The following is a 25,470-nucleotide window of genomic DNA, read 5'->3' as shown; positions in this document are numbered from 1 at the left end:
TTGCACATTGTCCAATGCTTTGGTTGAAGACCAAACAAATACAAAATGTATGACATCCCCTTTAGCCCCCACTGTGTTCTATGTTAGTGCTACCGAGTTGATGTTAGCATGCTAGCACAGTAAACTAAGACGGTGAGCGTCACACCTGCTAAACACGTGACCACTGAGAGCGTGTTGCCGTGCACACGGACACAATACACTCCTGGTTTTGTTGAACGGCCACTATAACCGTTATTAATAAACAAACGGTGGTTACATCTTTCCAGAAGATTCCTTTGAAGGTGCCGTCGTCTCACATGACTTCTCCTCTCCAGAGCTCGTCTGTGCCGGTGGCCGCTGTGACTCTGCGGGACTCAACGTGCCGGGCTCAGTCCAACGGGAGTCATTTCCTGTTGGTGTTTCCAGTCATTTCCTGTGGGACCGAGGGTCTCCTGCTGGGACCGCCGAGCGGGGTGCAGTACAAAAACATGGTGAGAAGAGGAATGTGTTGTCTGTTAAACGCCGTTCACATTAAGGTTTATTTTACTCCATAAAATAATCCACGTCGTCTTTACATAACCTTTAAAGAATTCTCTGATATCTGATGTCATATTTGTTCTATTAAATGACATAAAGCAACAGAGGCAGGGAAGGAGGAGAAAAGAAAGAGTGAAGCTTTGAGAGGACAAAGGGAAAAACACCTTATCTCAAAATGAAGTCAAGGATTAGCAGACAGCAGCAAAAACAAAGAAACAAGGCACATAGTAGACTCTTGAAAAGTGGAAGCTGCGCCCAGCGAGACCTAAATGTGACCTGCAGTGAAGCCTAAAAAGACTAATTACAGATTTCAGGAAAGTAAAGAGGCAAGTAACAAAGGAAATGTATGAAAATCTGTGTGAATATGCTTCTTTTCTCTGTCGTAATAACTGTCATAATCATGTTTCTCAGGTATTAATGCTCGTGAGGCCACTGAGCCAAATGTTTGCAGTGGCGACTTCTTTCTTTAAACACTGCATGAGGAGCAGTTTATTTGTAAAAATGAGACTATAGGATATGAGACATTGCTGGGATGTATCTGAAATATGAATGAATAGCTTCTATATGTTAACTATCATAACTATCACTATGATAGTGACCAGTGGGATCTCCATTCATCACAGTTTTTAAGCCATTTGTTTTTACACTTTTTCATGTGTATCACGAAAACATAATATGACAAATATGCATTGACATTTTCTCCCTCCTCCCCGGCAGGTGTTACTCTGGAGAGACGAGCCTCGGGCCATCCTGGCCCTCAATGAGACAGAAAGGAAGTCCAGGGGTCCAGTGGGCGTCCATGTGAGATATCTGTAAACCTGAACCTACCTCTGAGTACTCCATTATAACGATCACATGTTTGACCTGCAGTCTCCTGTCGCTGCTCTCAGTTCAGCTGTTTGGCTGCCGTCCCCACGCTGCCCGGGTCTGCTGACGTCACTGACGTGATCCCACCTCCGGCGGGGCCGTTCCCCTGGCCCCCCCGGGGGCCCGATCCGGGCCCGAGACACCCTCTGACACCCGGGGACACGTCAGCACCCGCTCTCCTCCTGAAGCTCTTTGTCACTGAGAGCTACGAGCAGAAACGGATCGGCCCCTGTGTCATAACTGCAGACCACCGTGTCTACGTCGAGGTGTGTGTGAGTGTGTGTGTGTGAGTGTGTGTATTTCTTGGAAGTTAAGAACTTCATTGGCGTGATTGTCTTTTGTTCTTCATGCAAGTGTTTTGTTCCCTTTCACAGCAGCAGTTGTGTTGTGTGTCCCGCTGCAGATTTCCGCCAGAGGGCCCTTCATAGATGTGGTGGAGGTGAAGTCCTGTGCGGTCTCTCCTCTGTCGGACCCGAATAAGTCTCGTTTCTGGAGCGTCATCAGAGACGGCTGCTCCTCGGACCCCTCGCTGACCCTCAGTGCGAAGACAAAGGAGGAAGAGGAAGAAGAGGTGGAAGGTGGTGGTGATGAAGAGGGAAAGAAGGAGTCAAATGGACTGGACAGAAGAAGGAGAGAAGCACCAGAGAGGATGGGAAAGAGGAGCGCGAACGTGGCAGCAGAGGAAGAGATCCGGCCCTTGAGGTTTAGTTTCATCCTTCGGCCAGTTTATAACAACTCGGTGCAGTTCCTGCACTGCAGCCTCCGTCTGTGCGTCTCTGACCCGAAGAAAGGGAAACCCTCAGAGGGAAGAGGGAAGCCTGACTGTCAGGACGGGCTCCATATCCCTCCACTGGTTTCTAGATCTTCCAGACACCAGGTGCGCAAACAGTTAGCGCACCGCGGCTACGTTTCAGAACGAAGCCTCCGAGCAAAGGCGTCGAGAGACGAGTTTGACATTTTCTCTCTTGTTCAGAGTCAGACGAGCAGATTGACACCGCGCTCACGCGTGGATGCTAGATATAAGTGTGCAGATGGTTAGCTTAGCTTAGCATAACGACTAGAAACTGCTCGCCTGGTTCTGTATAGAAGGTACAGCTGCTAGCAGTAGCTTCCTATTTAACATACAGACATGTTTGTATCCCAGCAAGAAAACAAGTAATATCATATTTGCCAAAAAATATTGCTTTACTTTAATATGACTGGAAAATGTTCACTCTTCAATCGGGGACAGACCTAAAGATAGTTTGTGCAATTTCATCTCACAGGGAGGAAGTTTAACAAGTAAATCAAATGGTTTTCGGATTATAAATAATTATTAATCACATCCACTTTGTGTTGATCCACAATTTGTATGTTGCATCACTAATAACTAACCTGCAGACCTTCTCCTGTCTGCCATCTCAGTGCGAGGTCAGAAACCTCTACAGGCCCATGGTGGTCACCCGGCACATCAGTTCACTGGCGACCAAACTGGCACCCGATGCCGGACAAACCACCAAGAGGCTGAGCGTCTCCCCTGTGGCCAGTCCAGAACCGGACCACCGCAGTGAGTAGCACCGACTCTGTCTCTCATGTCACCCTGAGACTCTTTAAGCTGCTCCTCTGTCCCGTGAACATTGTGTCTCTGCAGTGCCGACAGGACAGGTGATGGGAATTGTCTTCGCTGCCTTTGTGATGGGTGTGTCCCTGATGGGCGGGCTGTGGAGCATCTATTACTTTACAGGTGAGCAAACCCGCTTCCCACCGTCACTGATGAGTGACCTGGTGGTCTGGAACCTTTGACGTATGAACCGTGGGGTTTTTTGGGGTTTGGGATCATTTTGCACATTTCTGACGACTCATCCACATTTGGGCATCGTGCATTAAGCACGGTCCAAACACAAATTCTACATTTCGTCTTGGTTGCACAATGTGTCATTAAGTATGTTTTAAAAAAAAAAAAAATATCTAAAATAAAAGCAGGTTTCCACGTTGTAAAGGAACTCTGTTGTTCTGTCTTTCGTAGGCGCACGTCCAGCATCTCTTGGACGAGGAAGTCATTCAACGGACCGCGCCCGTCAAGGCCACGACTGGAATCCACCGTCACCGTCTGACCAGTCGTCCACCTCGGTGTAGGAGGTAAGACCTGATGAGGACGGTCCCACATCGCAGTCCATGCACGACATCTGCCTCAAGTCGGACATGTTGTCTTGAGTGATGTCACTCGAGTCAGCACCAGTTGGGGATTAAGAAGAAAAAGAATAGCACATTTGCAGACAGTACATTAGCCTAACACACCTGGATCCTTGACTAGACTGTCAAGGAACTGGTCGAGTTGCATTGTGGGTAATGTAGGTGCCAGGTTTTGACAAGGAAGAAGAGCATGGAATAAGACAAAAGTCGTCTCCAGTTCCGCTGAATTGATTTTGACACTTGAAACAGAAGACAGTGTCCATCGTGGCTTCCACATTGTTACAGGAGTAAGAGCTTATTTAGGGGAGCACTCTTTTAAAGAGGATTCATCAAATGTATGACTGAGCTGCAGTGTTTTGAAACTATCCGTCTGTCTGGACTGAAGGAGGAGGCTCCAGGTTTTATGATTCTCATTTAAATTCTGTTGTTGGTCTTTTGCTGCATGCTCGTTCAGCAAAAACAAAGTAAATTCAGTTCAATTCAATAACACAAGAAGTGGGCGGACAGATATTTTGGGCTACACAGATTTTTGGTAAATATCTTATTATTTACTTGACAGAAAATATCGTCCAAATACTTCAAGTGAGATGCCGGCAGCACGCTGGATCACATCTCACAGACAAACACATGGAAAGCTCCCGCTCCGCTCAAATCAGCCACATTCTTACAAGCCTGCAGAGTACAACTCCATGTCAAAGCGGTTCATTTAAAATAAACTGTCGTGGTTAAAAGCGCCGGCAGTTCCAGAAAAATTTATCAGCAACACCTGCAGATTTCGACTCCGGTGTGCCAGATAGGTCTGAACGTTTCTTGTCTTTATTCTTTTATCTCTCTCTCAGGATTTCCTGCAAATCTGACAAAAGAGAACTGGGACAGAGCTTCTAACAGCTTGTGTGTGTGTGTCTGTGTGTGTGTGTGTGTGCGTGTGTTTGTGTGCGTGACAGCTAGCACAGCTGCGAGAGCCGTGTTTGTGCGCTTCTCCTGTGTCATTCATCGCTCTGCAGCAGAAATAAGGACCGAAACCAAGTAATAACTCATCGCTTACTAACGTTGGTTTGTTGCCGCGAGCCACTCTGCATGGCGTCATCTCTAGAGCAGCAGCGACTCCTCGCATGGAGGGACGCGTTCGTCTGGATTCGACGGGGATCCAAACCTAGTCGGGTTGACTGAAACAGAAACCACGTCACCACATCGTCACCTTTTAAGAGACGTGGACCGCGAGGTCAAAGGTCAACTGAGCGGTCGCTGCGAGCGGTTGTTTGAAGAGTCTGTTTTACGAAGTACATTTTAATGTTTGTGCTGTCACTGAATCAGCTTTAAAAAAAAACTCTTGTATGTGAATTATGTTTATGTTTGTGTTCAATAAGATGTAATAAACGAGCTGAGATCCATGTCCACTATGTCGTTTGTAACAGGCTGACGTACAAATGTGAACTCACGGTCGCCTGTTTTGCCACTCAGGAGAAAGGAGCAACAGTGATTTGTCGTCATACCTGACGGAGTTCAACACACACTCTCCCTCTTAGTTATAATGTGCTCGGCTTCGTCCTGAGAGAAACACTCTTCAGCTGCTAAACTCTGCCGGTGTCTGTCTGCCGTGTGCTGATGGGCCGGTTGTGCACACTGGCTTTTTTGCTTTTAAGAGCTTTTTTTTGTTTGGAAATCCAAATCCTGACGAGAGCAGCGAGAGTGGCCTGCAACATTTAAGCTGCATCCACAAAAACACGACAATTAGTTGGTAAAAAGGTTTTGCAGAGCAGCGGGGGGAGCGAGTTGCTCGCTCATTCTCTGCAGGTTCAGTCTCTTTAGTCCCTTCCAGCCTTTCAACCCGATGTTAACATTAAAATACTTTAAACCACAGTATTTGGATGCAACATGTGCCGGACGCGCTGTAGAAATGGTTCAGAGTATCACATGTGTGTTGTGTGTGTGTGTTTTTTTTTTTAAATTTTCCTTTTTAGAGACTCATTTCAAAATTGGACCTCCTGTCCTCGTGCATTAGTGGAAGCGCATCCTGTGAATGTGTCATCATCAATCATCTCTGCCGGGAGCTCAGCTGCAGTTTATTAAGGATGCTGCGTCCGATAGAGAGGAAAATCTCACATACACACACACACACACGGACACACAAACTACAATCACATCCGCACAACTTTCCGACGAAAATAGTTTGCTGAAAATTGCACGGGGTGATTGAATAATGGTCCTCTTGACACTGTTTCCTGAACACACCACATTACACATTTCCTGAAAGACACAAATCTACAACAAAAAAAGTTTTTTCTTTTCAAATATTAAAAAAAAAAAAAACGCCAACAAATCACGTTCTGACACAATCAGGTTTTATTATCCAGGGCGTTGACATTCTGACTTTCAAAATGGTGAAGGGTTGAAAAAATAATGTACAAACTGGGCTGTCACTTCTCTGCCTCGTGGCCTCAGTCTTGAGCGTACGTGTCTGCGTAGCCGCAGTGCGTCTGCCGGTGGCGCTGCAGGTCCACCCTGCGCTGGAAGCTGTGCTGACAGCCGGGGCAGCTGAAGGGCCGGTAGCTGCTGTGCTTTCGGCTGTGGGTGATGAGGTTGGAACTCTGGCTGAATCCTTTACCGCACACTTTGCACACGTGTGGTTTCTCACCTGTGGGAGAGGAAAGCGAACCGGGTTTTGAGTTCGAGCAATTTCACAGCTCGAGCTCGCCGCACCGCCGTGTTCACCCACCCGTGTGTATGAAGGTGTGTTTCTTCATGTCCGACTTCTGGTGGAACCGCTTGCCGCAGTACTGGCAGGGGTACGGCCGCGTGTCCGAGTGGATGAGGAGGTGCGTGGACAAGGTGGACGAGCGCTTGAACGCCTTCCCGCACACCTTGCAGTCGAAGCTGCGCTCCTGGATACACAAAACACATTGACTCTGACGTGAGGGCGAACCAGAGCATCCACGATGGGTCATGATGTTTGTACTGAAAATAATAAAGCTTCTTTCTCACTGCACCTTCACTTTGCTGTAGCTGCCTATCGCTCTGAAGCCGATGGGCATCAGGGGCGTGTCGGCGGCGGGCGGTGATCTTGTCAATGGGACAGAGAGCGTGTTGTGAAGGTGAGCCTGAAGGCCGCCACCTGATATCAAGACTTCTGACAGAGACTACGGGAGACAGAGAGAGGGGGAAAAAGTGATGAGAAGAATAAAACCACTGTCAAGTCTGTGCCGCCGGTTAGCTTAGCTTAGCATAAAGTCTGGGAAACATGGGAAAACAGTGGCAGTAATACAATCCTATACCTATAACTGCCTATCAGCACACTGATTACTACTTCTAAGCTGGGATCATTTAGCTTACTGAAGTTACCGCTGATTACCGAGCAACTACAACTACGATTTTCTCCTTTAAAAATATTATATTTTACATATTAAGGCTGAATTGCAGAACTTTTGTTGCCTCTCTCTGGCAACGATTACCATATGAGGGAGACCTTGGCAACAGAGCAGCGAGCAGTTAGCAGCTAACGATGCAAACAGCGCTAACGATGAGAACAGCAGCACTAACAATGTAAACAGTGCTAGCGCTGCAAACAGTGCTACCGATGCTACCGGTGATCACCTGAGGGGGAACCGGAGGCTACGCTACCCTTCTGCAATGGCGCCGTTAGTCAAGGGCGGTGTTATTGGCTGTGACCGCCGTATGAGATCAGTGCAGCGCGGCAGCCGTTAGCTAGCAAGTGGGACACGCTCACATGCACTAAGAGGGGAAGAGCAAAGAAGCTCACTGAGGGAGAGCAACTTCAATTCTCTGATATCGTAGTAATTACAATATCAACATGAAAGTGGTATCAATCTTCTCATCTAGTTCTCTGCCAGAAAGCAAATAATTAACTTATCTCCAAAGATATTCCTTCAATAGAAGAGCTAGACCAGCAGCCTGACAGACATTAGCTTACTGCACATTAATCTGCATACTGGTATTAACGTGCATGTCATCTGATAAGTGATACAAAATGCCAAAAATAGATCTGAGGTGAAAACATTGTTCCAGAGTTTATCCACAAAAACTAATACGACTTTTTTAACACATCATGATCTGAATGTTTTAATACATTTAAGGGACCTTCATCTAAGATTTGGAGATGTATTAAAATGTGTTTAAGGCTGAGGCGGGAGTGAAAACACTGCATAAATAATATATGCACAATTTATGGCTCTAACGTTTTCACCATGCATTCCTCTGGCAGCAGTAAAGCCTCTCATCTTTTTCGAGTGACTCCTTTGTTCACAAACATTCTCCACAAGAGGAATCATTGCAATCACCAGCACAGACTCACATATTGTATTTTACACTGTGAACCACGCCGCCGTGTCACCCTCTGACATGTTGCCAGACTCGATGTGATGGCAGTTCATTTTATCGTTATTCACCCCCGGGTTCCTCTTTCTCAAAAACAGCAGATAAGGACGGAGCTAATAAGGATGTAAATATTCTCAGCGCGCGGAGGCCTTCTACCTTTTCACAGAGCGGACACTCGCTGACGGGGGATCTGAGGTCAGTGTGCGACGTGTGGCTGAGCAACATGTACACCAGTCCCTCCAGTTGTCGCTCTCGTTCAGACGCCTGCCGTCTGTCCGCCGTCCAAGCGGAGACCGACAGCGGGACGTCTCTGCTGTCCACGGGGGCTTCTGTCCGAATCGGAAAAGAAGATGGGAATGACTTTAGTCCACAGAGGATGCTCTTCGTATCGTAGTTTGAGGGTCTTCGCTTTGCAAAGATGACGTCTGAATAATGAGCTGCACTTTCTTGTACTCACGCTATCCAAAGAACACATACTGTATAATTAGAAAGTCTTATAATTAGAGGGTGTTGGGTACCTGAAGGCCAAGGGTCCTCTGTGGGGGCCCCGTGACAGCGGCCTGCCCTCCCCTCCCATGGTGAGCAGGCCTCGGACAGCAAGTGTTTGACCTCTGACACTGGGGACGAAGGCCTCACAGCATCCTCAGGGCTCCTCCTGTGCTGTCCCGCCTCCTGCCGCTCGGGCTGGTGGCCGTCTGTCCGGGCCCGGGAGAGTCGTCTGGAGGAGTCCCTGGACGGGCCGAGCAGGTGAGTCCTTCTACTCCTGACGAGGAACGACCGCGGCATGGTTGTGACTGAGAATCGTGCAGAATAAACCCGGTGGGAGGGAGGTGAGGGTCTGAAAAATCTGCTATTTCGAGTCCCGCTCGTATGCCGCACACCTGCTGCCGCATGTTCAGTTACGATGCCAAAGCTTGAGGTTTCCTCAGCAAACACAGCCCGCCACCTGCACAAAGGTTTTCAGGGCTTTCACTGAGGACAACCCGGCTGTGCAGTTTGACAACTTCTAAACTGACAGTGTGGTCCACTTTTTAAACTTGCACTTCAGCTGCATGTACGCTGTTTAGTCATTGAATTTAGGAACATTAGTTCAACATTATCTAAATAAAACATAAATAAAGAATATGTAAGTGTTAAATGTTTTTATTTATAATAGAATATGTGTCAATTTGCTTTGGTATTAGTTGATTTGTAACATTTTAGAAGATCACACGTTCAACAAGAAAGAAGAAACTAAGAGAGAACATAAGAGAATGACGCTGCAAATTAGTAACTATTTTGACCAAATGATTTCACATGTTGATGTTTTTTTGCATGAGCCTCTGTCATAATAAAGACAACTTATTTAGTAACCTTATTACATGAAATAATGTCCCTCACATCCTTGACATTGGCCACAAGAAGTTGTAATGTGCCAGTTGATGGAATTTGCTATTTTGTAGTTCTTTAGAAAAATGTCTAAAAGGTTTTAATACATTAAAAACAACTTAATAACCTCAACCAGTGAGGTTCAGCTGAAGGGATGATCTTACCTCTGTATTGCGCCGCTGAATGTTTCTTCTGTCTTTGTTGCTGGCAACGTCCTCTTTTCTCTTTCTCACACCCATCGACTGAGGACATGACACAAAGAGATTTGATTTGATTTCGAAAAAAAAGCTGCTGAGGATTGTGGGTCTTTAAGCGTCGGAGGGAAACGATGCCCAAAAGATTGATAGATATTAACGCATTCAAAAAATATTCTTTGTTTCAATAACTTTTGTTTTTTTTTCCCTCTGTTGCTTCTGTCCAGCAACGTCTACAAAAGCAGGACAGCAGCGCTGCGCTCTTCGAAGGTTTGGTCCTCCAAAGCTTTAGGTTTAGGACCCTTTGTGAATGAAAGTGTTGTGACAGCGAAGTCAAGGGAACGCTCGATCACTGTGGGCCAACATGGTTGTGTCACCTGAATACACCACTCCAACATGTGGGTGGACTCATCAAGACTCTGTGCATTCTTTGGAAAGTTTGAATACCTCGTCTTTCTCATGTGAACATGTGGACCTTTACTATTGAGGCACCAACACACAATGAAATCCCTTTTTTTTGTTTTACCTGTCTGTGTGTGTGTCTGTGTGTGTCTGTGTGTGTGTGTGTGTCTGTGTGATCTCATGCAGCACCCAGTCATTACACACAGTTCCTGATGTGAGAGGAGGGAGACTTTTTTTCTTTTTTACCAACTTCATATCGAGTGCTGAACTACAGCCTGACTAACCTTTATGTACAAGCTCTCACGCACAGTCACTTTGATATAACATCTAATATAATATTTGATATATTTCCACAAGTGTGATGTACCACTTTTTCCAGATGCAAAGTAACAGTTTCAATATTGAATCACAGGACTGGAACCATTTAGTCTTCAAGTCAACATTGAAAGGGAGTAAGAAATCAAATGTTGCTGCATCGTACGCTCAGAAATCAACTCAGAAGCTCTTCAACACTTGTCATCATTCACACACTGATGACAGGGGTCACCATGCGAGGTGCCACCCGCAGTAACATTCACACACCTCGGGGAGCAATTTGGGCTTAAGTCTTGCCCAAGGACACATCGACATGGACTATCAGAGCCGGGTATCAAACCACCGATCATGCTCTGATTGACGGGCGACCTCGCTCTACCACTGAGCTACCGTCGCCACCACGATGTTTTACAAATGATGTCAACAAGTAATTTATGAGTTGTTTTTTTTTACATTTTTATTTACAATCATCGTTTTAAAAATGCGACAGGAGGAAACATGTTTCCCTTTCAGCGGAGTCGAGAATGCAGGTAAGTAGTATGGGAATATTATCTGTTAGAGTTGCACTATTTAAGTTTATGAGTGTTACAATAAAATAGTTTGTCTCAATAAACGTAATTAACAACACTGAAGAACACAGAAAAATTATACTTAAATATTTTACCAACCCAACTTCCTGAGAATAATGTCTTTAAGTATACAGATCCTCACTAAATATCACTAATAAAAGAACCATTTCTTGATAAAGCAATTACAAAACACACCCTTTCTTAAATAATAAATGTGTCATTTACCTGTGACAAAAGTAGTTTGCGTACGTATCTGTTGATGAAATCTGACCTCAGATTAAAATCAAATCATCAAGGGCTGACATGTGAGCTGAAACCAGAACATTTCTCAATGTGGCTGGATTTTTGCAAACATCTCATTTGACTGCGCGCAGCGCGGAGCCGACGTGCACGTGGAGAGGCTTGGCAGAGCCCTGTGGTCGGTGCGGTGGGGGGCTCGCAACCTTCTCCCAGGGGCTGTCAGGGGAGCAGCCGAGGGAGGTGCAGCGAGCCGAGGCGGGCTGGTGGCTTTGGTGGGTTTCTGCCTCATTTAGTTTTTGGGGGGTTCAGGGGCTTCTTGTTCCCCCGATGGTGGTAGAAAACTGCCTTTCTAGGAACCTGAAACTCTGGGAGGAGGAGGGGGAGAAGCTGCCGTGGCTGTCGTCAAAGGTTCATTTTCCTATTGCGTTGTTTCTGGTGTTCACGTCTTTGAACCTGAGTGTCTGTACGATGTACCACGGGGGAGGAAAGTGGTGTCTGTGTGATGTGACTGCCAGCTGCCAACCAACCAACCATCAAATTAAAATTAAAAACATTCCTAACATTACCTATATTAACCAAATGATGAGTACTGTGTGCTCTCTTACTGCTTTTATTTAATTTGATTTGTTTTATTCTATTTGTTTTATTGTTTATCTTTTAGGATATTTAAACTGTTATGTAAAGTGACTTTGAGTACTTGGAAAATAACTAACTAAATAAAATGCATTATCAATATTATATATTACTTATATTAACTTTAGCTTCTAAACCAGTAATCCACAAAAGAGTAAACTGGTGTTTTACATCCTTGTCTTCTTAAAGAGGCCACTTGTACACATTAATGGAGACTGTAGCTTTGGAAAGAAGAGACAAAACTTTGTTTTTCTTCACAATTAAAAGTTATAATTCATAAGAAATGACATGCAACCTTCTTAATGCAACACAGTAAAAGGTTTTTCTGCTAAAACTGTATTTGGTCTGGTTTTAGCCAGTAGCTTAAGGTGGCTAAAGCTAGCTATTGTTTGTGAGCTTTTCATGTAAATGGATGTGTAACAGATCAATTGTCTCTTCTTTTACCTGTTCTTCTGTTTTTGCATTTACAGACATCCTGTAACTCTCAGTTGAGGCCACCGCGGCGGCTGCTGCTCAGCAAAGGTGACAAAGCGTTGCTTTAAGGTGTACGTTTACACATCACGCGGCGCGGCCTGTGAAAACAGCTTTACAACAGCATGATGTCCGCTGTGGTTCTGGAGAAAGCTTTCTACAGTCTGTGAAAAAAAGAGTCTTGATGACGTCATCAGGTGAAATCAAGTGACACAATCTATTCGCTGGAGCCTGCCCTTTACCTTGTGGCGTGTTAGCACGGCAGCAGCTGAGCGAACAGATGCACCGATACCAGCACAACACACAAGCATGGCCAATTGTTTAAGATACCGAGCACATCTGAGTGACTGATACTTGTGTACGCGTTGTGTACTTTCCTTCATGACATCATTCGTTCAAAGTATCGGAGAAGGAGAAGCTTCAGATTGCCAGGCCGCAGTCTCAGCACTCTGGTGTGTTGCTGCTGTGGCTGGCGGCTGGCGGTGGTTTCAGTCAGGGGACTTGACAAAAGAGGCGCTGTGCCACTTTCTCACGGCCAACAGCTTCTCTATCTTGCTGTCACCAGTTCGCCCCCACCCACGCATTTTTTACACTCATTTCCTCACAACTTTTCAACTTTTTCTCACTTTGGTTGGCATGAGAACAAAGGTTAAGGACAGTGCAGGGCTGTCTTTTCCTCGTTAGAGGAAGCGAAGGAGCAAAGAAATAGAGTAAAAGTCTGATAGCTTAGTGAACCTTTGATGCTGGCAACGTCTATACGTGTTAAATGTGTAAATCTATATACAGTATATATGTTATATTAAATGTATATGATATAATAGAGTCAGTGATAACAAGAAAGAGAGGATTGCTTTGCAGTACAAACAACAAATCTACATCCACTATAGCCATGGGAACTGTCGACTGTCCCTTTTCTCCCAATATCACACTATATGAAAGTATTCAAGAGTGAAGCCACGACACTATCAGCACTGCCTCCCACTGAACAGGAAACAAGTATGTTGCCTCGGTATTTTTTTGTTTCTATATTGCATCTTATTACGTCCTCCTACTCTTTTCAATCAATGGCTTTCAGATTGAGAAACATTGCAGATTCAGATTAAAACCAGAACTGTCGTCATCATTAAAGGAAATAATGATGACGAAGAAGATGGCGATGACGACGTCTTCTCAAATTCAGTCAACTGATGAGCATCCCCACTCCCACACACACTCCCTGAGATGTGTATCACCACGCAGGGTGTCGGAGAGGTCAGGGGGTGTGAGAACGCCAAAGTGACATGGTACCCAAGGAAGCCACTGCCTACGTCTGCAAAATCAATGGTGCTGGTATCAAGAGAGAGAGAGAGAGAGAGAGAGAGCCTGAGTGTATAACCATTAGAGAAATAATGACTACATGCATGACTACATGTCACAGTAGTCCTACTCTTATTGTCATAGTCACCGTGACAGTGGGCCAAAAGAGAGAGTCTGCATGCTAGCAGAGTCTGCATGCTAGCAGCTCTCTTCGGCTGAAAGCTCGTTAAACACAGCAGTGCATTGGGCTAAATGCTGACATCATCATGATGATTCAGCAGGTATGCAGGTACAATACCGCATTCATCATGGCTAGTTCAGCGTGTTAGCATGCTAACATTTGAAAATTAGCTAACAAAACCCAAAGTGCAGCTGTTTGCATACCAGAATGACACCAGTTTTGCAGATATTTGGTCAATTTGAAACGATGACGATGGTGAAGCTGAAAAGTTTATCATTATTCGGAAAATGTCAACTTCATGGTGGCATGAGAGGAAAAGTCATTTCTACTGAATGCTACAGATTTTTACATAAAACTGAACCTCATGCTGTTCACGCGTAAAGATATTAACCATTTGATGTGCAATGGTCTGTTGCAAGCGTGTGTAGTTGTGAAGTTGTATGACAGGAACGTGTGAATTCTGTCACATTACACAACCCCGCCCGAAGCATCACTGGCTATGGGCACGGTTGTGTCAGTGCCTGTTACTGTGTTTGAGTTTGTTGCAAATGAAGAGGTGTGAAGCCGCGGGCGTTTTTTGAAACCGAGGGTGTTGATATCGGTCCCTTGTAATGTTGAGCTCGCCCCACCACAGCCCTGCAGTCTAATTATAAAGCCATGTTTCTTTCGATTGAAAGTGATATTCAAAAAAAGAAGCTCCATCAGTTTCTTTTTCAGTGAGATCATGGAACCTCATTGACCCCTTAGAGCCAAACCGAGTTTTCAGTAAATGATTATGTTGTTTCGTTGAAGTGCGGGTCAGCTTTCAATCAGCTTTCAATCAGCTTTCAATCAGCTTTATAGACCAAAACCGTTTCTTTGTGCTGTCGAGTTGGGCATGTGGGGATTGAGTGGTTTTTGAAGCCAAGCACATTTGAGGAACTGCAGTTTTTGTCACTTACTCGTTGCATTTCTCGGCAACGGAGCTTGCTGCTCGGACGACTCTTTGCTAACGCTTCATATCTTATCAAGCTGTGTAAGTCAGTTTTGTGTTTTCTGCTAGTTGCACTGCCCCGAGTGGCCAAAACAATTTAACTAACGCAGGTTCAAGAATATAATGATTAAAGAAGCTTTTCATTTTCCTTTGTTCAAAGATATATAATGCCTTCTTTGCTGTGTCCAAGTTGACACTGTAGTTGACGATCTTTTGTACGAAAAGTCTCGACAACTATAGGATGGATTGTCATGAAATTTGGTCGAGATATTTATGTTCCCTTCAGCATGACATGTTTTAACTTATATCCAGCTTCATCATCAGGTCAAAGTTTTAATTCTTCAACACTTTAATACTAAATACCCATAAAACTAATAACATTCCCGTATGCCTCAATTGCATTTTATGTTTTATGCTAATTAGCAAGTTAGCATGTTAGCATGCTACCCCGCTAAATGAAGAGGGTTAACGTTACACCTCCTGAACAAAGCATCATTGTCACTGTGAGCAGGTTGTTATGCTGAAGTTAGCTTTTAGCTCAAAGCGCCACTCTGCTCGAGTACAACCTCTCGTGCTGCGTTGGTCTCATCAGGACACTTTGAACCCACGTGAAGGACTTCATACATTCAATTCAATTCAGTTTATTTCACATAGCCTAAAATCACAAGTTACAAATTTGCCTTGGAGGGCTTCACAATCTGTACAGATACAACATCCCTGCCCCAGGACCTCACATCGGATCAGGAAAAACATTGAACAATCAAAAAAAAGGAAAGAAACCTTTGGGAGAGCAACAGAGGAGGATCCCTCTCCCCGGATGGACAGAACAATAGATGTCATGTGACCAGAATGAACAACGCAACAGAGTTACAGCATATTACATGAATATGACAAATCATATAATGAGTAGTAGGCATTCAGATAACCACGATCCATGTCAGCAGGAGGTAGAGAGGAGGGGCATCAGCAGGCTGCCATGGCAGGAGGCAGGAGGCTGGAGGTAGGAGGCAGGAGGCAGGAGGCAGGAGGCAGAAAGTAAGAAGCAGGGGGCAGGAGGCATGAAGCAGGGGACACATGGCAGGGGGCAGGAAGCAGGAGGCACGGGGCAGGAAGCAGGAGGCTGGAGGTAGGAGGCAGGAGGCAGGAGGCAGGAGGCTGGAGGCAGGAGGCTGGAGGCAGGAGCCATGAGGCAGGGGGCAGAGGACAGAAAGTAAGAAGCAGGGGGCAGGAGGCACGAAGCAGGGGGCAGAGGGCAGGGGACACGTGGCAGGGGGCAGGAAGCAGGAGGCAAGGGGCAGGAAGCAGGAGGCAGGGGGCAGGAGGTAGGAGGCAGGAGGCAAAAGGCAGGAGGCTGGAGGCAGAAGGCAGGAGGCAGAGGGCAGAAAGTAAGAAGCAGGGGGCAGGAGGCACGAAGCAGGGGGCAGAGGGCAGGGGACACGTGGCAGGGGGCAGGAAGCAGGAGGCAAGGGGCAGGAAGCAGGAGACAAGGGGCAGGAAGCAGGACGCAAGGGGCAGGAGGCACGAAGCTTGAAGCATGAGGCTGGAGGCCTGAGGCAGGACCGGTTCCAAACAGCCACGATCTATGGAAACTTGAGGTCGAGGAAGCACAGAGGCTCCCGGGAAGAAGTAGAGTTAGTGATGTGCATTGAAGAGACATGAATTCATCCAGAAGGAGAGAGAGAAGAGGAGCTCAGTGTATCCTGAGATCTTCCCCAGAAGTCTAAGCTGTAGCAGCACTTCTGAAAATTGGAGGAGGATGCAGCCATGACTGTTTGCTGTTCATGTCCGATACTGAAGATTGCACTGCTGATTTGAGCTTTAACAAGCTTGACTTGAGCTGGTGATAATACGCTATCTAAGATATTGCCCTGTCCCTCAAAGTTACATCTTCACACCTCGTCTTCCTTGTGGTGACAGTAAATGCCTCACTTACTGCTACAACTACTGCCCCACTTTTTTCTCCACCCTTTCTTCACCATGACTTAATAACCTAATCCTGACTTTACCTGATAAACCAAGTCTTCACCCTGAAATGTAACAATATACATAATTGAAACATGCATTTTGCCCCCATTCAGCCCTCTAAAGCAAAGCGAGTCCTCACAATGTGCCTGTTTAATCAGATTTATGCCCTCACAAGACAAGTAAAAAACCCGCGCACACACATTTTCACTTTCGCAAACACACAGAAAATGCACACACTCCAGCTGTGGGGAGTAGATCACCATGTGGTTCATTGTCAGTTTGAGTCTTTGCTCCAGATTCTTCTTGACCCCAATACAAAGGAAGCAGCATCCGAAGTTACATATGACATGCCTGTGTGTTAACACACACACTTTAACACACTCTCACAAAATAACTGCAATATAACAACGCTCCCAGGTCATCAGTGAGCTGTGTGGAGTCAGATGCTGCTACAGTACCTTCAGCAGCCCCTGCTGGATCATGCTGGATGCCACAGTGTCAAACATTTAGGGTTTATGAAAGGAGGCTTGAGCAGTGGTTATCTAAACTTAGTGAGTTTATAAAATGTGACAACATGTTAGAGATTAAACTACCCAACTAAGGGCTTTATGAAGAAGGTCAATCTAGCACAAAGAACTTCATCTCAACCTGGCGGAGCCATTCTGCACAGAAAGTATTTCACTTTTAGCATATATAATACACTTTTCTAATAATTTGTGTTTTCTTGCAACTGCATTGTTGTCTGATATTCCTCTGATGTTTTCCTCATGGTCCGTTCTGAAGGAGTTAAAGCAGAGCCTCCACCCCCCGAGGCGGGTCTTGAACGGGCTCCTAGTGCTGAATTAGATTTTTCAGCCACACATCCTCCGCTGCCATGCCAACCGTTGAAAAGCTGTGTGTCGGCCGGCCGAGGAGGAGTTTGTTGTAAGTTTCACGGTGGAACCAGACAGCGCCGGAATGAAGTTCCTGTAAAGCGGTTGGAGGCTGATCCGAGGAGGCAGAGGGGACGAGAACCAGCGATTTAACCAGGTACGTGAAAGTTAACGCAAGAACTGATCGGTTGTGGTTTCTGGACTTCAGAGATGTTTCATGTTGAGCACTTTTATTTTGTTTACCACCGATCAAACAAGTTTTGAAGGTCCAAACTCCGATCGCTAATTTGAAAGCTAAAAGATGATGTCATGTTTTTTATAGAAATGTGGAATGGCAATTTCCCTGAAACTCTGTGTTCAGTGTTCTTTGTAACAGTAAGTATTCATAAGGAGATATGCAAGAATCTCAGGGTTTTTTCAGGAAAAAATAAACTCACCACTTATCAATACTTACTCAGTTCTGTTCTACCATCACATCGTGATTCAAATATTGCAAAATCCTGATCAAAGCCTGGAAAAACATGTGAAAGAAACAAAACTCCTCCATATCTCCTCTGGAGCACAGCATTCATAACAATAAGCTGATGTAGAAACTTCAGGGCAGGCTCCTCCTGTTCTGTGACCAGGATGCTCAGGCCCCGGTCACACGAAGTTAAATTGCTGTTACCAAAATGGCTGTTGGTTAAACCCGTCGACACTGACAGTAAAAACCAGACTCAAGCCAGACTCATCACTTCATCAGTTTGAGTCTTTACTATTTCACAATTCTTCTTTCAGTCATCCCCGTGGGACTCAGAGGTCGCCATGTTTTCCCTGTCGGAGCTGGCGCCTCTGAACCAGCATCAGAACCGGTGTAAGCTGTTGAAGCCCTGGTGGGAGGTCTTCATGGACTACCTAGTGGTCCTGATGCTGATGGCGTCCGTCCTGGCTTGTACTGAGCAGCTGTCCAGGGATCGAGTGGTGTGCATTCCCGTGGATCCAGTGATCACCGCGAACACCAGTAATCGCAGTCCCTCAACTAGCGGGCAAGCATTGACTCCATCTACAAAGCCCCCGGCTCATGTTCCACGCAACGCCAGCCCAAATCTTCACTCTACAGGCCGGGGTCGACGCACACATCTGGCCTACCAGCAGTATGTTTACATTAGCCAGGTACTGTGATACTAGCTCGAGTCATTAAGAAATGATGCAACAGCAGAAGTGAATGTGATTAAAATGATTGACTGTTAAATCCCTGAAAACCGCGATTATTCATTTTGATTCATTTTTTATTTACAATGGAGCAAATGACTACTTGAATGTGAAAGGAGTTCTTCATGATGATGAACTCAGAGATGATTATCACCTGACATTGCAGCTCCCCTCAGCTCTATTACCCACAATCTTCCTGTTTCTGGCTCTGGTGTTGTTTCAGGTCACAGGAGGCATTTATTGTGCTTCTTGTACAGCAACAAAGCTCTAAAAAACACACTGAATGCTACCAGCCCTGCACTAAACGGATACAATTACCGAGCTACTGAAGCATTTAGCTACTGAAGCGTTTAGCTACTGAAGCATTTAGCTACTGAAGCGTTTAGCTACTGAAGCATTTAGCTACTGAAGCGTTTAGCTACTGAAGCGTTTAGCTACTGAAACATTTAGCTGCTGAAGCGTTTAGCTGCTGAAGCGTTTAGCTACTGAACATTTAGCTACTGAAGCATTTAGCTACTGAAGCGTTTAGCTGCTGAAGCGTTTAGCTGCTGAAGCATTTAGCTACTGAAGCGTTTAGCTACTGAAGCATTTAGCTACTGAAGCATTTAGCTACTAAAGAACTTCGCTACTGAAGAATTAGCATATAGCGCTAGGTTAGCTATTCCTCCAGGAGTTGCTCGAGACCAAAAACAGAGCTAAACAAGAGTGACCATTGAACTCCAATTCACCAGAGGGTCAGAAACACGACTCCAAATAAGTGACAAAGTTGCTCTGTATTGGCCGAAAGTGTAATTGAGTAGTTGTTTGCTAACACTTTTGCGTAAAAGGTGATGAGATAATATACAATGTTGTGTTCACAAACTGCAAGTGGACAAAATACATGAGTTATTGTAGGTTTAAGTGTCTATCTTCTCTCTGTCTAGGTGTGCTACCATGAGGCTTTGCCTCTGTGCTCCCGCTTCTTCCCCTACATGGCCATGCTGCAGTCTCTCGTGCTGGTAGCCAGCGGCTCCTTCTGGCTCCACTTCCCCCACACCTCCGCCCGCATAGAGCACTTCTTGGCCATCTTGGCAAAGTGCTGCGAGTCGCCCTGGACATCTCAGGCCCTGTCTCATGCCGTCCGGCAGGAGAGCGTCCAAGAGAAGGAGGTGGTGGAGGAGAGACGAGCGCCCCAGCCTCCTCCCCCTTCACCTTTATCTTCACCTCCGGTGACCCACACGGGACGCACGAGCATCGACTCGGGCACTGACAGCCCGCTTTTGAAGAGGTCGGGTACTGCGACCTATGGCGCCCCTCCCTCCCCGTGCCCCTCCACACTCTCCTGTAACTCCGCCATGTCGTCTATGTCCCTCGGGTCCCAGGTGCACTTTCCTTCCTCCAAGCGCGTCATGGCTGACAGTCCCAGGCAGGTCATGAGTCTGGATAAAAGCGATGGGGAACAGGCCAGGGCGCTGTTCGAAAGGGTCAGGAAATTTCGGTCGCACTGCGAAAGCTCTGATGTCATCTATAAGGTAAGAGATCCTCAAGTCTAGATGGTTTGTATGATATCATCTTCTTTGTGTTTTTTCTGTTAGCTCTGATAAAACATTTCATTTTAGTTCTTCATCCTTTCAAAATGTTTAATGATGCAATGTTATATGACTTAATATATTATATAGCAAGCTGCTTTATTTCAAGGTAAAGTGTTGCGTATTTAAGCTCCTATCTATTGACAGAAATATATTTGAGCATGTTTTTTTTAGTGTATTATCGCCTTAAAATATAATTTGTTTTGTTCTCATTCATTTATAATGAGCCGTTAATATCTACATCTGGAGCAGGGCGTCTTTACGGTTCCCAGAGAGGTCCAATCCAACGCTGGCTCTAGATAGGCCCCTTTATATTTCTTATTTCATGTCGGCTACCACAGTTCTTCTACACGTTTGGCACACAGGAAAAGTTTCACTTGGTCTCAATCAGTAAACTCACCTCTAGATGGCCCCAAATCCTGCACACAAGACCTTTTAAAAGTTTAAAGGCTTCGAATGATGTTCATTGGTTCATGATACCTCCCTTTCATCTCTTCAGGTCTACTTGGCTCAGACAGTATTCAAATTGCTGATGGTGACGCTGATCTTGAGTTACACCATCCCTCTTCTCAGCGCGCTCTCCTTCACCCACACCTGTCGCCCTGAGGAGCAGGCCTTGGTGGGCTACGCTACCTTCGAGTGTATCCATGTGCTCTCCTCTCTCCTACGCAAACTGCTGGTGGCCTACCTGACCCTACTGGGGCTGTACGGCCTGCTCAACGTTTACACCCTCGGCTGGATTTTACACAGGTTAGTGCATTGGTGTACAGCAACAGGGATATGTATATAAATACCCTAAAAACTGTATATTTTGATTAAAATTTCAAAGCCGCACCAATAGATATATTTATACATTAATGAACGATACATTTACCACGTGTAATGTTGAAGATGTGGCTCGCAATGACGGACCCACATGGAGTTAGCACTCAACTCTTCAAATTGTTTTAGCTTTCTCAGTTTTCTTCAGAGTCATTGTTCTGGTTTTTAACACCCGTAACTTCACTGTTTTGGTTCGCTCTCACCGCTCTCATTGACCTTGTCTCCAGCAAAAAAGGAGCTGCTTTCAGAAAATTTAGTTCTGATACAGCCAGGATCGACTTGGTCGTGGCCCTAGTGAAGCATTTTGCTGCTTGAGAGCCATTTTATTCTGAATGAGTCGGAGGAGACCAAAACAGAGCTCGAAGGACGCCACATGGTGGCCAGAAACACGACTCTAATGAATACAAATGTTGCTCCATGTGTCCTAAAATGAAATATATCAGCAGAGATTTGTTGTAACTCGGGTGATAACATTTTTGTATCATTTTAGTACTCATTTGATGCGTTGTATAGACTAAATAAACATGTCACATGGTTGACAAATAATTCATTGAGACTTGAGTGATTTTTAAAAGGGCCTCCACGGCATACCAGACGCCTGATAATAGGATTAGCATGTAAAGCTGTGTTTTGGGGGACTGTGTGATACATTTTCCTCATTCTGTGCCCTACTTAGCGCTTTACGGCAGTATTCCTTCCACTCACTGAAGGAGTTGTGCTCCCTGAGAGACGTTCCCGACCTGAGGAATGACCTGGCCTTCCTTTTACACATGTTGGACCAGTATGACCCTCTGCTGGTCCAGCGCCTGTCCGTCTTTTTGTCTCCTGTCAGTGAGAGCAGGCTGCTGGAGGAAAGCTTGGAGCGGCGCTGGGGGGAGGAGAAGCTGCGTGCCATGAGTAGCGTGGACGCGGGGGGCTGCTCCAGACTGCAGCTGGTGGCTCTGCCTCGCCTCCCTCCGGCCCTCTTCACCCTCAGCCAGCTTCAGGTCCTCCAACTGGAGCTCATCGCTGATGCCAGGTTCACGGCGCAGGTGGCCAACATGACCTCACTCAGGTGGGTTTCGCAGTGGTGAAACCCACATTTAACACAGATATGGTGTCAAAAAAAGCAGAATGCTGTGACGTACATTGTTTATTCACCCAACAGGGAGCTCCACCTCTATCACTGCACGGCAGCGGTGGATCCCGGTGCACTCGGAGTCCTCCAGGAGCATCTGGAGGTCCTCCACCTCACCTTTACTCAGGCATCAGAGATCCCCAGCTGGGTCCTCTCCCTCCGCAGCCTGCACGAGCTCCACCTCTCCGGCCGCCTGAGCAGTGACGGCGGGGTGGGCCGCGGCTGGGCGTTGGGGAGCCTCCGCCACCTGCGTCACCTCCGTGTGCTGGTGATCCGAGGCGCGCTCCAGCGGATCCCCGGGGAGCTGTGCGAGGTGGCCGGCAGCCTGGCCAGGCTGGAGATCTACAACGAGGGCACCAGGCTGCTCGTGCTGACGGGCCTGAAGCGCATGGGCGACCTGACGGAGCTTCTGCTGCAGGACTGCCGGCTGGAGCGCTTGCCCTCGGCCCTGCTGGCGCTCGCCAACCTGCGGAAGCTCGACCTGCAGCACAATAACTTGAGGACTCTGGAGGAGCTGCTGAGCCTGGCTCACCTGCGGCGACTTTCTTGCCTCCGGCTGGCCTACAACCGCGTTCTGGCGCTGCCGGCCAGCGTCGGCGTGCTGCGAGGCCTGGAGCTCCTGGACCTCTCCAACAACCAGCTTCAGAGCCTCCCCCCGGCGCTCTTCACGCTCCGGCGCCTTCGCAGGCTCCTGCTGGCTGGTAACCTGCTGGAGGTGCTGCCCGCGGAGGTAAAGGCACTGCAGCTGCTTACAGAGCTGGACATCAGTGGGAACCGGGTGGAGAGCCTCCCTCCTCAGCTCTTCAGTAGCTGTTTGGAGCTGCACATCCTGAATGCGGCTCGCAACTCTCTTAGCTCGTTGCCCAGTGGGATCGCGGCTTTGAGTCGGTTGTGCAGGTTGGACTTGCGCGGTAACAGTCTGGAGGAACTGCCGGCCGAGCTGGGCTGCTGCTCAGGGCTGCACGGAGGTGGGCTCCTCGTGGAAGACTGGCTGTTTCTGTCTTTGCCTCCACAGGTGCGGGACTTCCTGAGCCGTTCTCGCGCCCCCTCTGGTACTCACTCAGAGGGACATTCCCGCCCAGATTCGGACAGCTTCCCATACTTCTGTCCTACACAGTGGAGTTTCTCTTCTGCTCTGGAGTCACAGATATAGCTCTCTTAACGCGGGTTTTCAGGATTTGGTTTTGCGACGCTTTCGGCAAAACGTTGACCAGCTGTTCTTTTAGAAGGCAGCTTTGCTATTGGTCATTTTAATGTGAGGCTTTAACAACTATTATTAGACATATACATACATGTATATATATATATATATATATATATATATATATATATATATATATATATATATATATATATATATATATATATATATATATATATATATTAGACGTACACATTCTGAACATGAATTTTTATACCACACTGATTACTGAACTAAATAAGTAGCAACCAAAGACTTGCCGGAAGATGAAATAATCCCTTCTCAAATGTACAAAGCAAAACGTTGTGTGCACTTTGCAGTTACACTGAGCGCATTATTCATAGTAAATAGACTGAAACATGCAAAATACACCACCACTGTTAATCTCATTACTATTTCAGTTTTTGGATAATGTTGTGCGATGATGCTACTGTATACAACTTGTTTTTCCTAAGATAGACGATGAGACCATCTGCATGGGGTTGAATAATGATTGTGGATGAATAACTGTTTAACTGAAAGAGGGAAAAACATTCACAAAGTATTTCTTTCAGGGGTCGCTCTGAATATAACATGGCTAAAAGATTAGCGTTTGATAACAAAGTGTATATTATTAATACAGAAAGTACTCAAATTAGTAATAACATGATGATAAATACATTGATTTGTATGTCTAAACAAAATATAATACACAGTATAAAGAACAATAAACATTTTTATTTTTGATTGCTCCTGTTTGGTTACTTTATTGTGAAAGTTACTCCAAAAGTGCTAACATGCTATAAATTCATGCTATCAATTATTTCCAGCAGGTTATTGTCTCCACACCAGAACAACATGAATACCAAACTGCTCTTTATTAACGAAATTATTACCAATACCGACGTTTCTGCTGTTGTTTCCAATAATCTCTCTTTTTTTAACAAGTTGTGCTTACTACTAACAATTTTACCAATATTAACAATGTGGTGTTAGCCAGGAGCTGCACTTTGTGCTGCAGTTTTTCACTGTGACCACTTGTGTTTAGGCCAGCAGAGAAGGCTGAGCGCTGCTAAAATACATGCAGGGTTGAACCGGCTATGAAAACAAAGAGAAGCTTGAATTACAACACACTGAGAGAGCTCAGACATTAGTTCACTTAATCTTTTCATAGCAACTACTTCTTTGTTGAATATTAAAGGCATGAATTTCAAATTGGGCACCTTTTTAATAAAAATATTATAATAAGAACTGAAAGTACAGGAGTGAGCGGGAGGTGTAAAGTGTGGTAACTTCAGGTCTGACAGTCTAACTCCGTTGTAAATGTCTCCTCTTATGGGCTCCTGTGCCTCCTGCTCTTGCCTGGGCTCTGCTACGTAGTGCAAAGCATCAAATTCCTCATTCTGCAGGAAATAAGAGAGCTATTAATATTAAATAGGATAGAGTTGTGCTTCCGAACTGAATAGAAAGCATCAAATGTAATAATGCTCTTTATAAATATAGAGAGATGTCGATGAATATAAAAAATAATTAATTTATCAATATATCTCTCTCATAAAGAGCATTATTACATTATTTCAGCTCTGAAAGACAACCCTATCCTATTTAATACATCATAGCGCTCTTATTTTCCCACAGAATGAGTGAAAAAAAAGTATATATATATATATATATATATATATATATATATATATATATATATATATATATATATATATATATATATATATGCCTCCTGCTCTTGCCTGTCCTCTTCTTGATGTCCGAAGCATCAAATTCCTCATTCTGCAGAAAACAAGAGCGCTATTAATATTAAATAGGATAGGGTTGTCCTTCAGAGCTGAAAAGAAAGCCTCAAACGTAATACTGTAATGCTCTTCATATATATATATATATATATATATATATATATATATATATATATATATATATATATATATATATATATATATATATATATCGATAAATATAAAAATATTTATTATATTATATATATATATATATATTATATAATATGTGCACAATATTAATGCTTGTATTTCTTTCCTGATTATTTATTTATCTAATATTTATTTCACTAACGGGGTCCTCCATACATACTGCTGTATCCCGCTTTTTTATACTGCGGTGGACTGCGACACACTTTTTGTCCAATCGCTGGCCACTTTGGTCGATTGTCATATGAATCCACCAATGATATCGAAGCTTTCAGCGCAGGCGGGACAT

General features: G+C 45.3%; 3 protein-coding genes across 3 annotated transcripts in view; 2 read left to right on the top strand and 1 right to left on the bottom strand.

Moving 5' to 3' along the window:
• Positions 1 to 4,826, top strand: part of engl (endoglin, like) — a 9,321-nt gene extending 4,495 nt beyond the window's left edge. The window contains 8 exon segments of the mRNA XM_068579248.1: positions 315 to 470; positions 1,234 to 1,317; positions 1,407 to 1,649; positions 1,787 to 2,260; positions 2,788 to 2,947; positions 3,014 to 3,106; positions 3,389 to 3,501; positions 4,395 to 4,826. Coding sequence (XP_068435349.1) covers positions 315 to 470; positions 1,234 to 1,317; positions 1,407 to 1,649; positions 1,787 to 2,260; positions 2,788 to 2,947; positions 3,014 to 3,106; positions 3,389 to 3,498 — 1,320 coding nt within the window. The 3' untranslated portion in view covers positions 3,499 to 3,501; positions 4,395 to 4,826.
• A 1,167-nt stretch (positions 4,827 to 5,993) lies between these two features.
• Positions 5,994 to 16,976, bottom strand: LOC137786423 (zinc finger protein Gfi-1b). The gene is made up of 10 exons (XM_068578308.1): positions 16,953 to 16,976; positions 15,966 to 16,077; positions 15,604 to 15,880; positions 9,420 to 9,546; positions 8,824 to 8,833; positions 8,406 to 8,681; positions 8,044 to 8,312; positions 6,543 to 6,692; positions 6,272 to 6,437; positions 5,994 to 6,190 (listed from the first exon to the last, which is right to left on the bottom strand). Exons 1-10 carry the CDS (start codon positions 16,974 to 16,976, stop codon positions 5,994 to 5,996), a joined length of 1,608 nt encoding a protein of 535 aa, XP_068434409.1.
• A 1,194-nt stretch (positions 16,977 to 18,170) lies between these two features.
• Positions 18,171 to 23,334, top strand: si:ch211-106h11.1 (volume-regulated anion channel subunit LRRC8D). The gene is made up of 5 exons (XM_068579237.1): positions 18,171 to 18,518; positions 19,481 to 20,068; positions 20,625 to 20,875; positions 21,624 to 22,001; positions 22,095 to 23,334. The coding sequence occupies exons 1-5, from the start codon at positions 18,171 to 18,173 to the stop codon at positions 23,215 to 23,217; spliced, it is 2,688 nt and encodes an 895-aa protein (XP_068435338.1). The 3' UTR covers positions 23,218 to 23,334.
• Positions 23,335 to 25,470: the final 2,136 nt, after the last annotated feature.

This window comes from Clinocottus analis, unplaced genomic scaffold (assembly GCF_023055335.1).
Source record: "Clinocottus analis isolate CAN_PGR_092001 unplaced genomic scaffold, fCliAna1.0.p SCAF_16, whole genome shotgun sequence".
Lineage (NCBI taxonomy): Eukaryota > Metazoa > Chordata > Actinopteri > Perciformes > Cottidae > Clinocottus > Clinocottus analis.
This window is presented reverse-complemented; position numbering and strand designations above follow the sequence as displayed.

What these genes read in the sequence shown, in the direction of transcription:
- LOC137786423 (XM_068578308.1), bottom strand. Translation starts at nt 16,976, where the DNA reads ATGATCCAGCAGGGGCTGCTGAAG. An exon ending in TGCTTCCTGCCCCCTGCCAT is followed by an intron (nt 9,547 to 15,603) that starts GTGTCCCCTGCT and finishes CACAATCCTCAG; the next exon opens with CAGCTTTTTTTTCGAAATCA. An exon ending in AGAGGACCCTTGGCCTTCAG is followed by an intron (nt 8,313 to 8,405) that starts GTACCCAACACC and finishes CTCATTATTCAG; the next exon opens with ACGTCATCTTTGCAAAGCGA.
- si:ch211-106h11.1 (XM_068579237.1), top strand. Translation starts at nt 18,171, where the DNA reads ATGTTTTCCCTGTCGGAGCTGGCGCCTCTGAACCAGCATCAGAACCGG. An exon ending in AGTATGTTTACATTAGCCAG is followed by an intron (nt 18,519 to 19,480) that starts GTACTGTGATAC and finishes CTCTCTGTCTAG; the next exon opens with GTGTGCTACCATGAGGCTTT. An exon ending in GCTCTGATGTCATCTATAAG is followed by an intron (nt 20,069 to 20,624) that starts GTAAGAGATCCT and finishes TCATCTCTTCAG; the next exon opens with GTCTACTTGGCTCAGACAGT.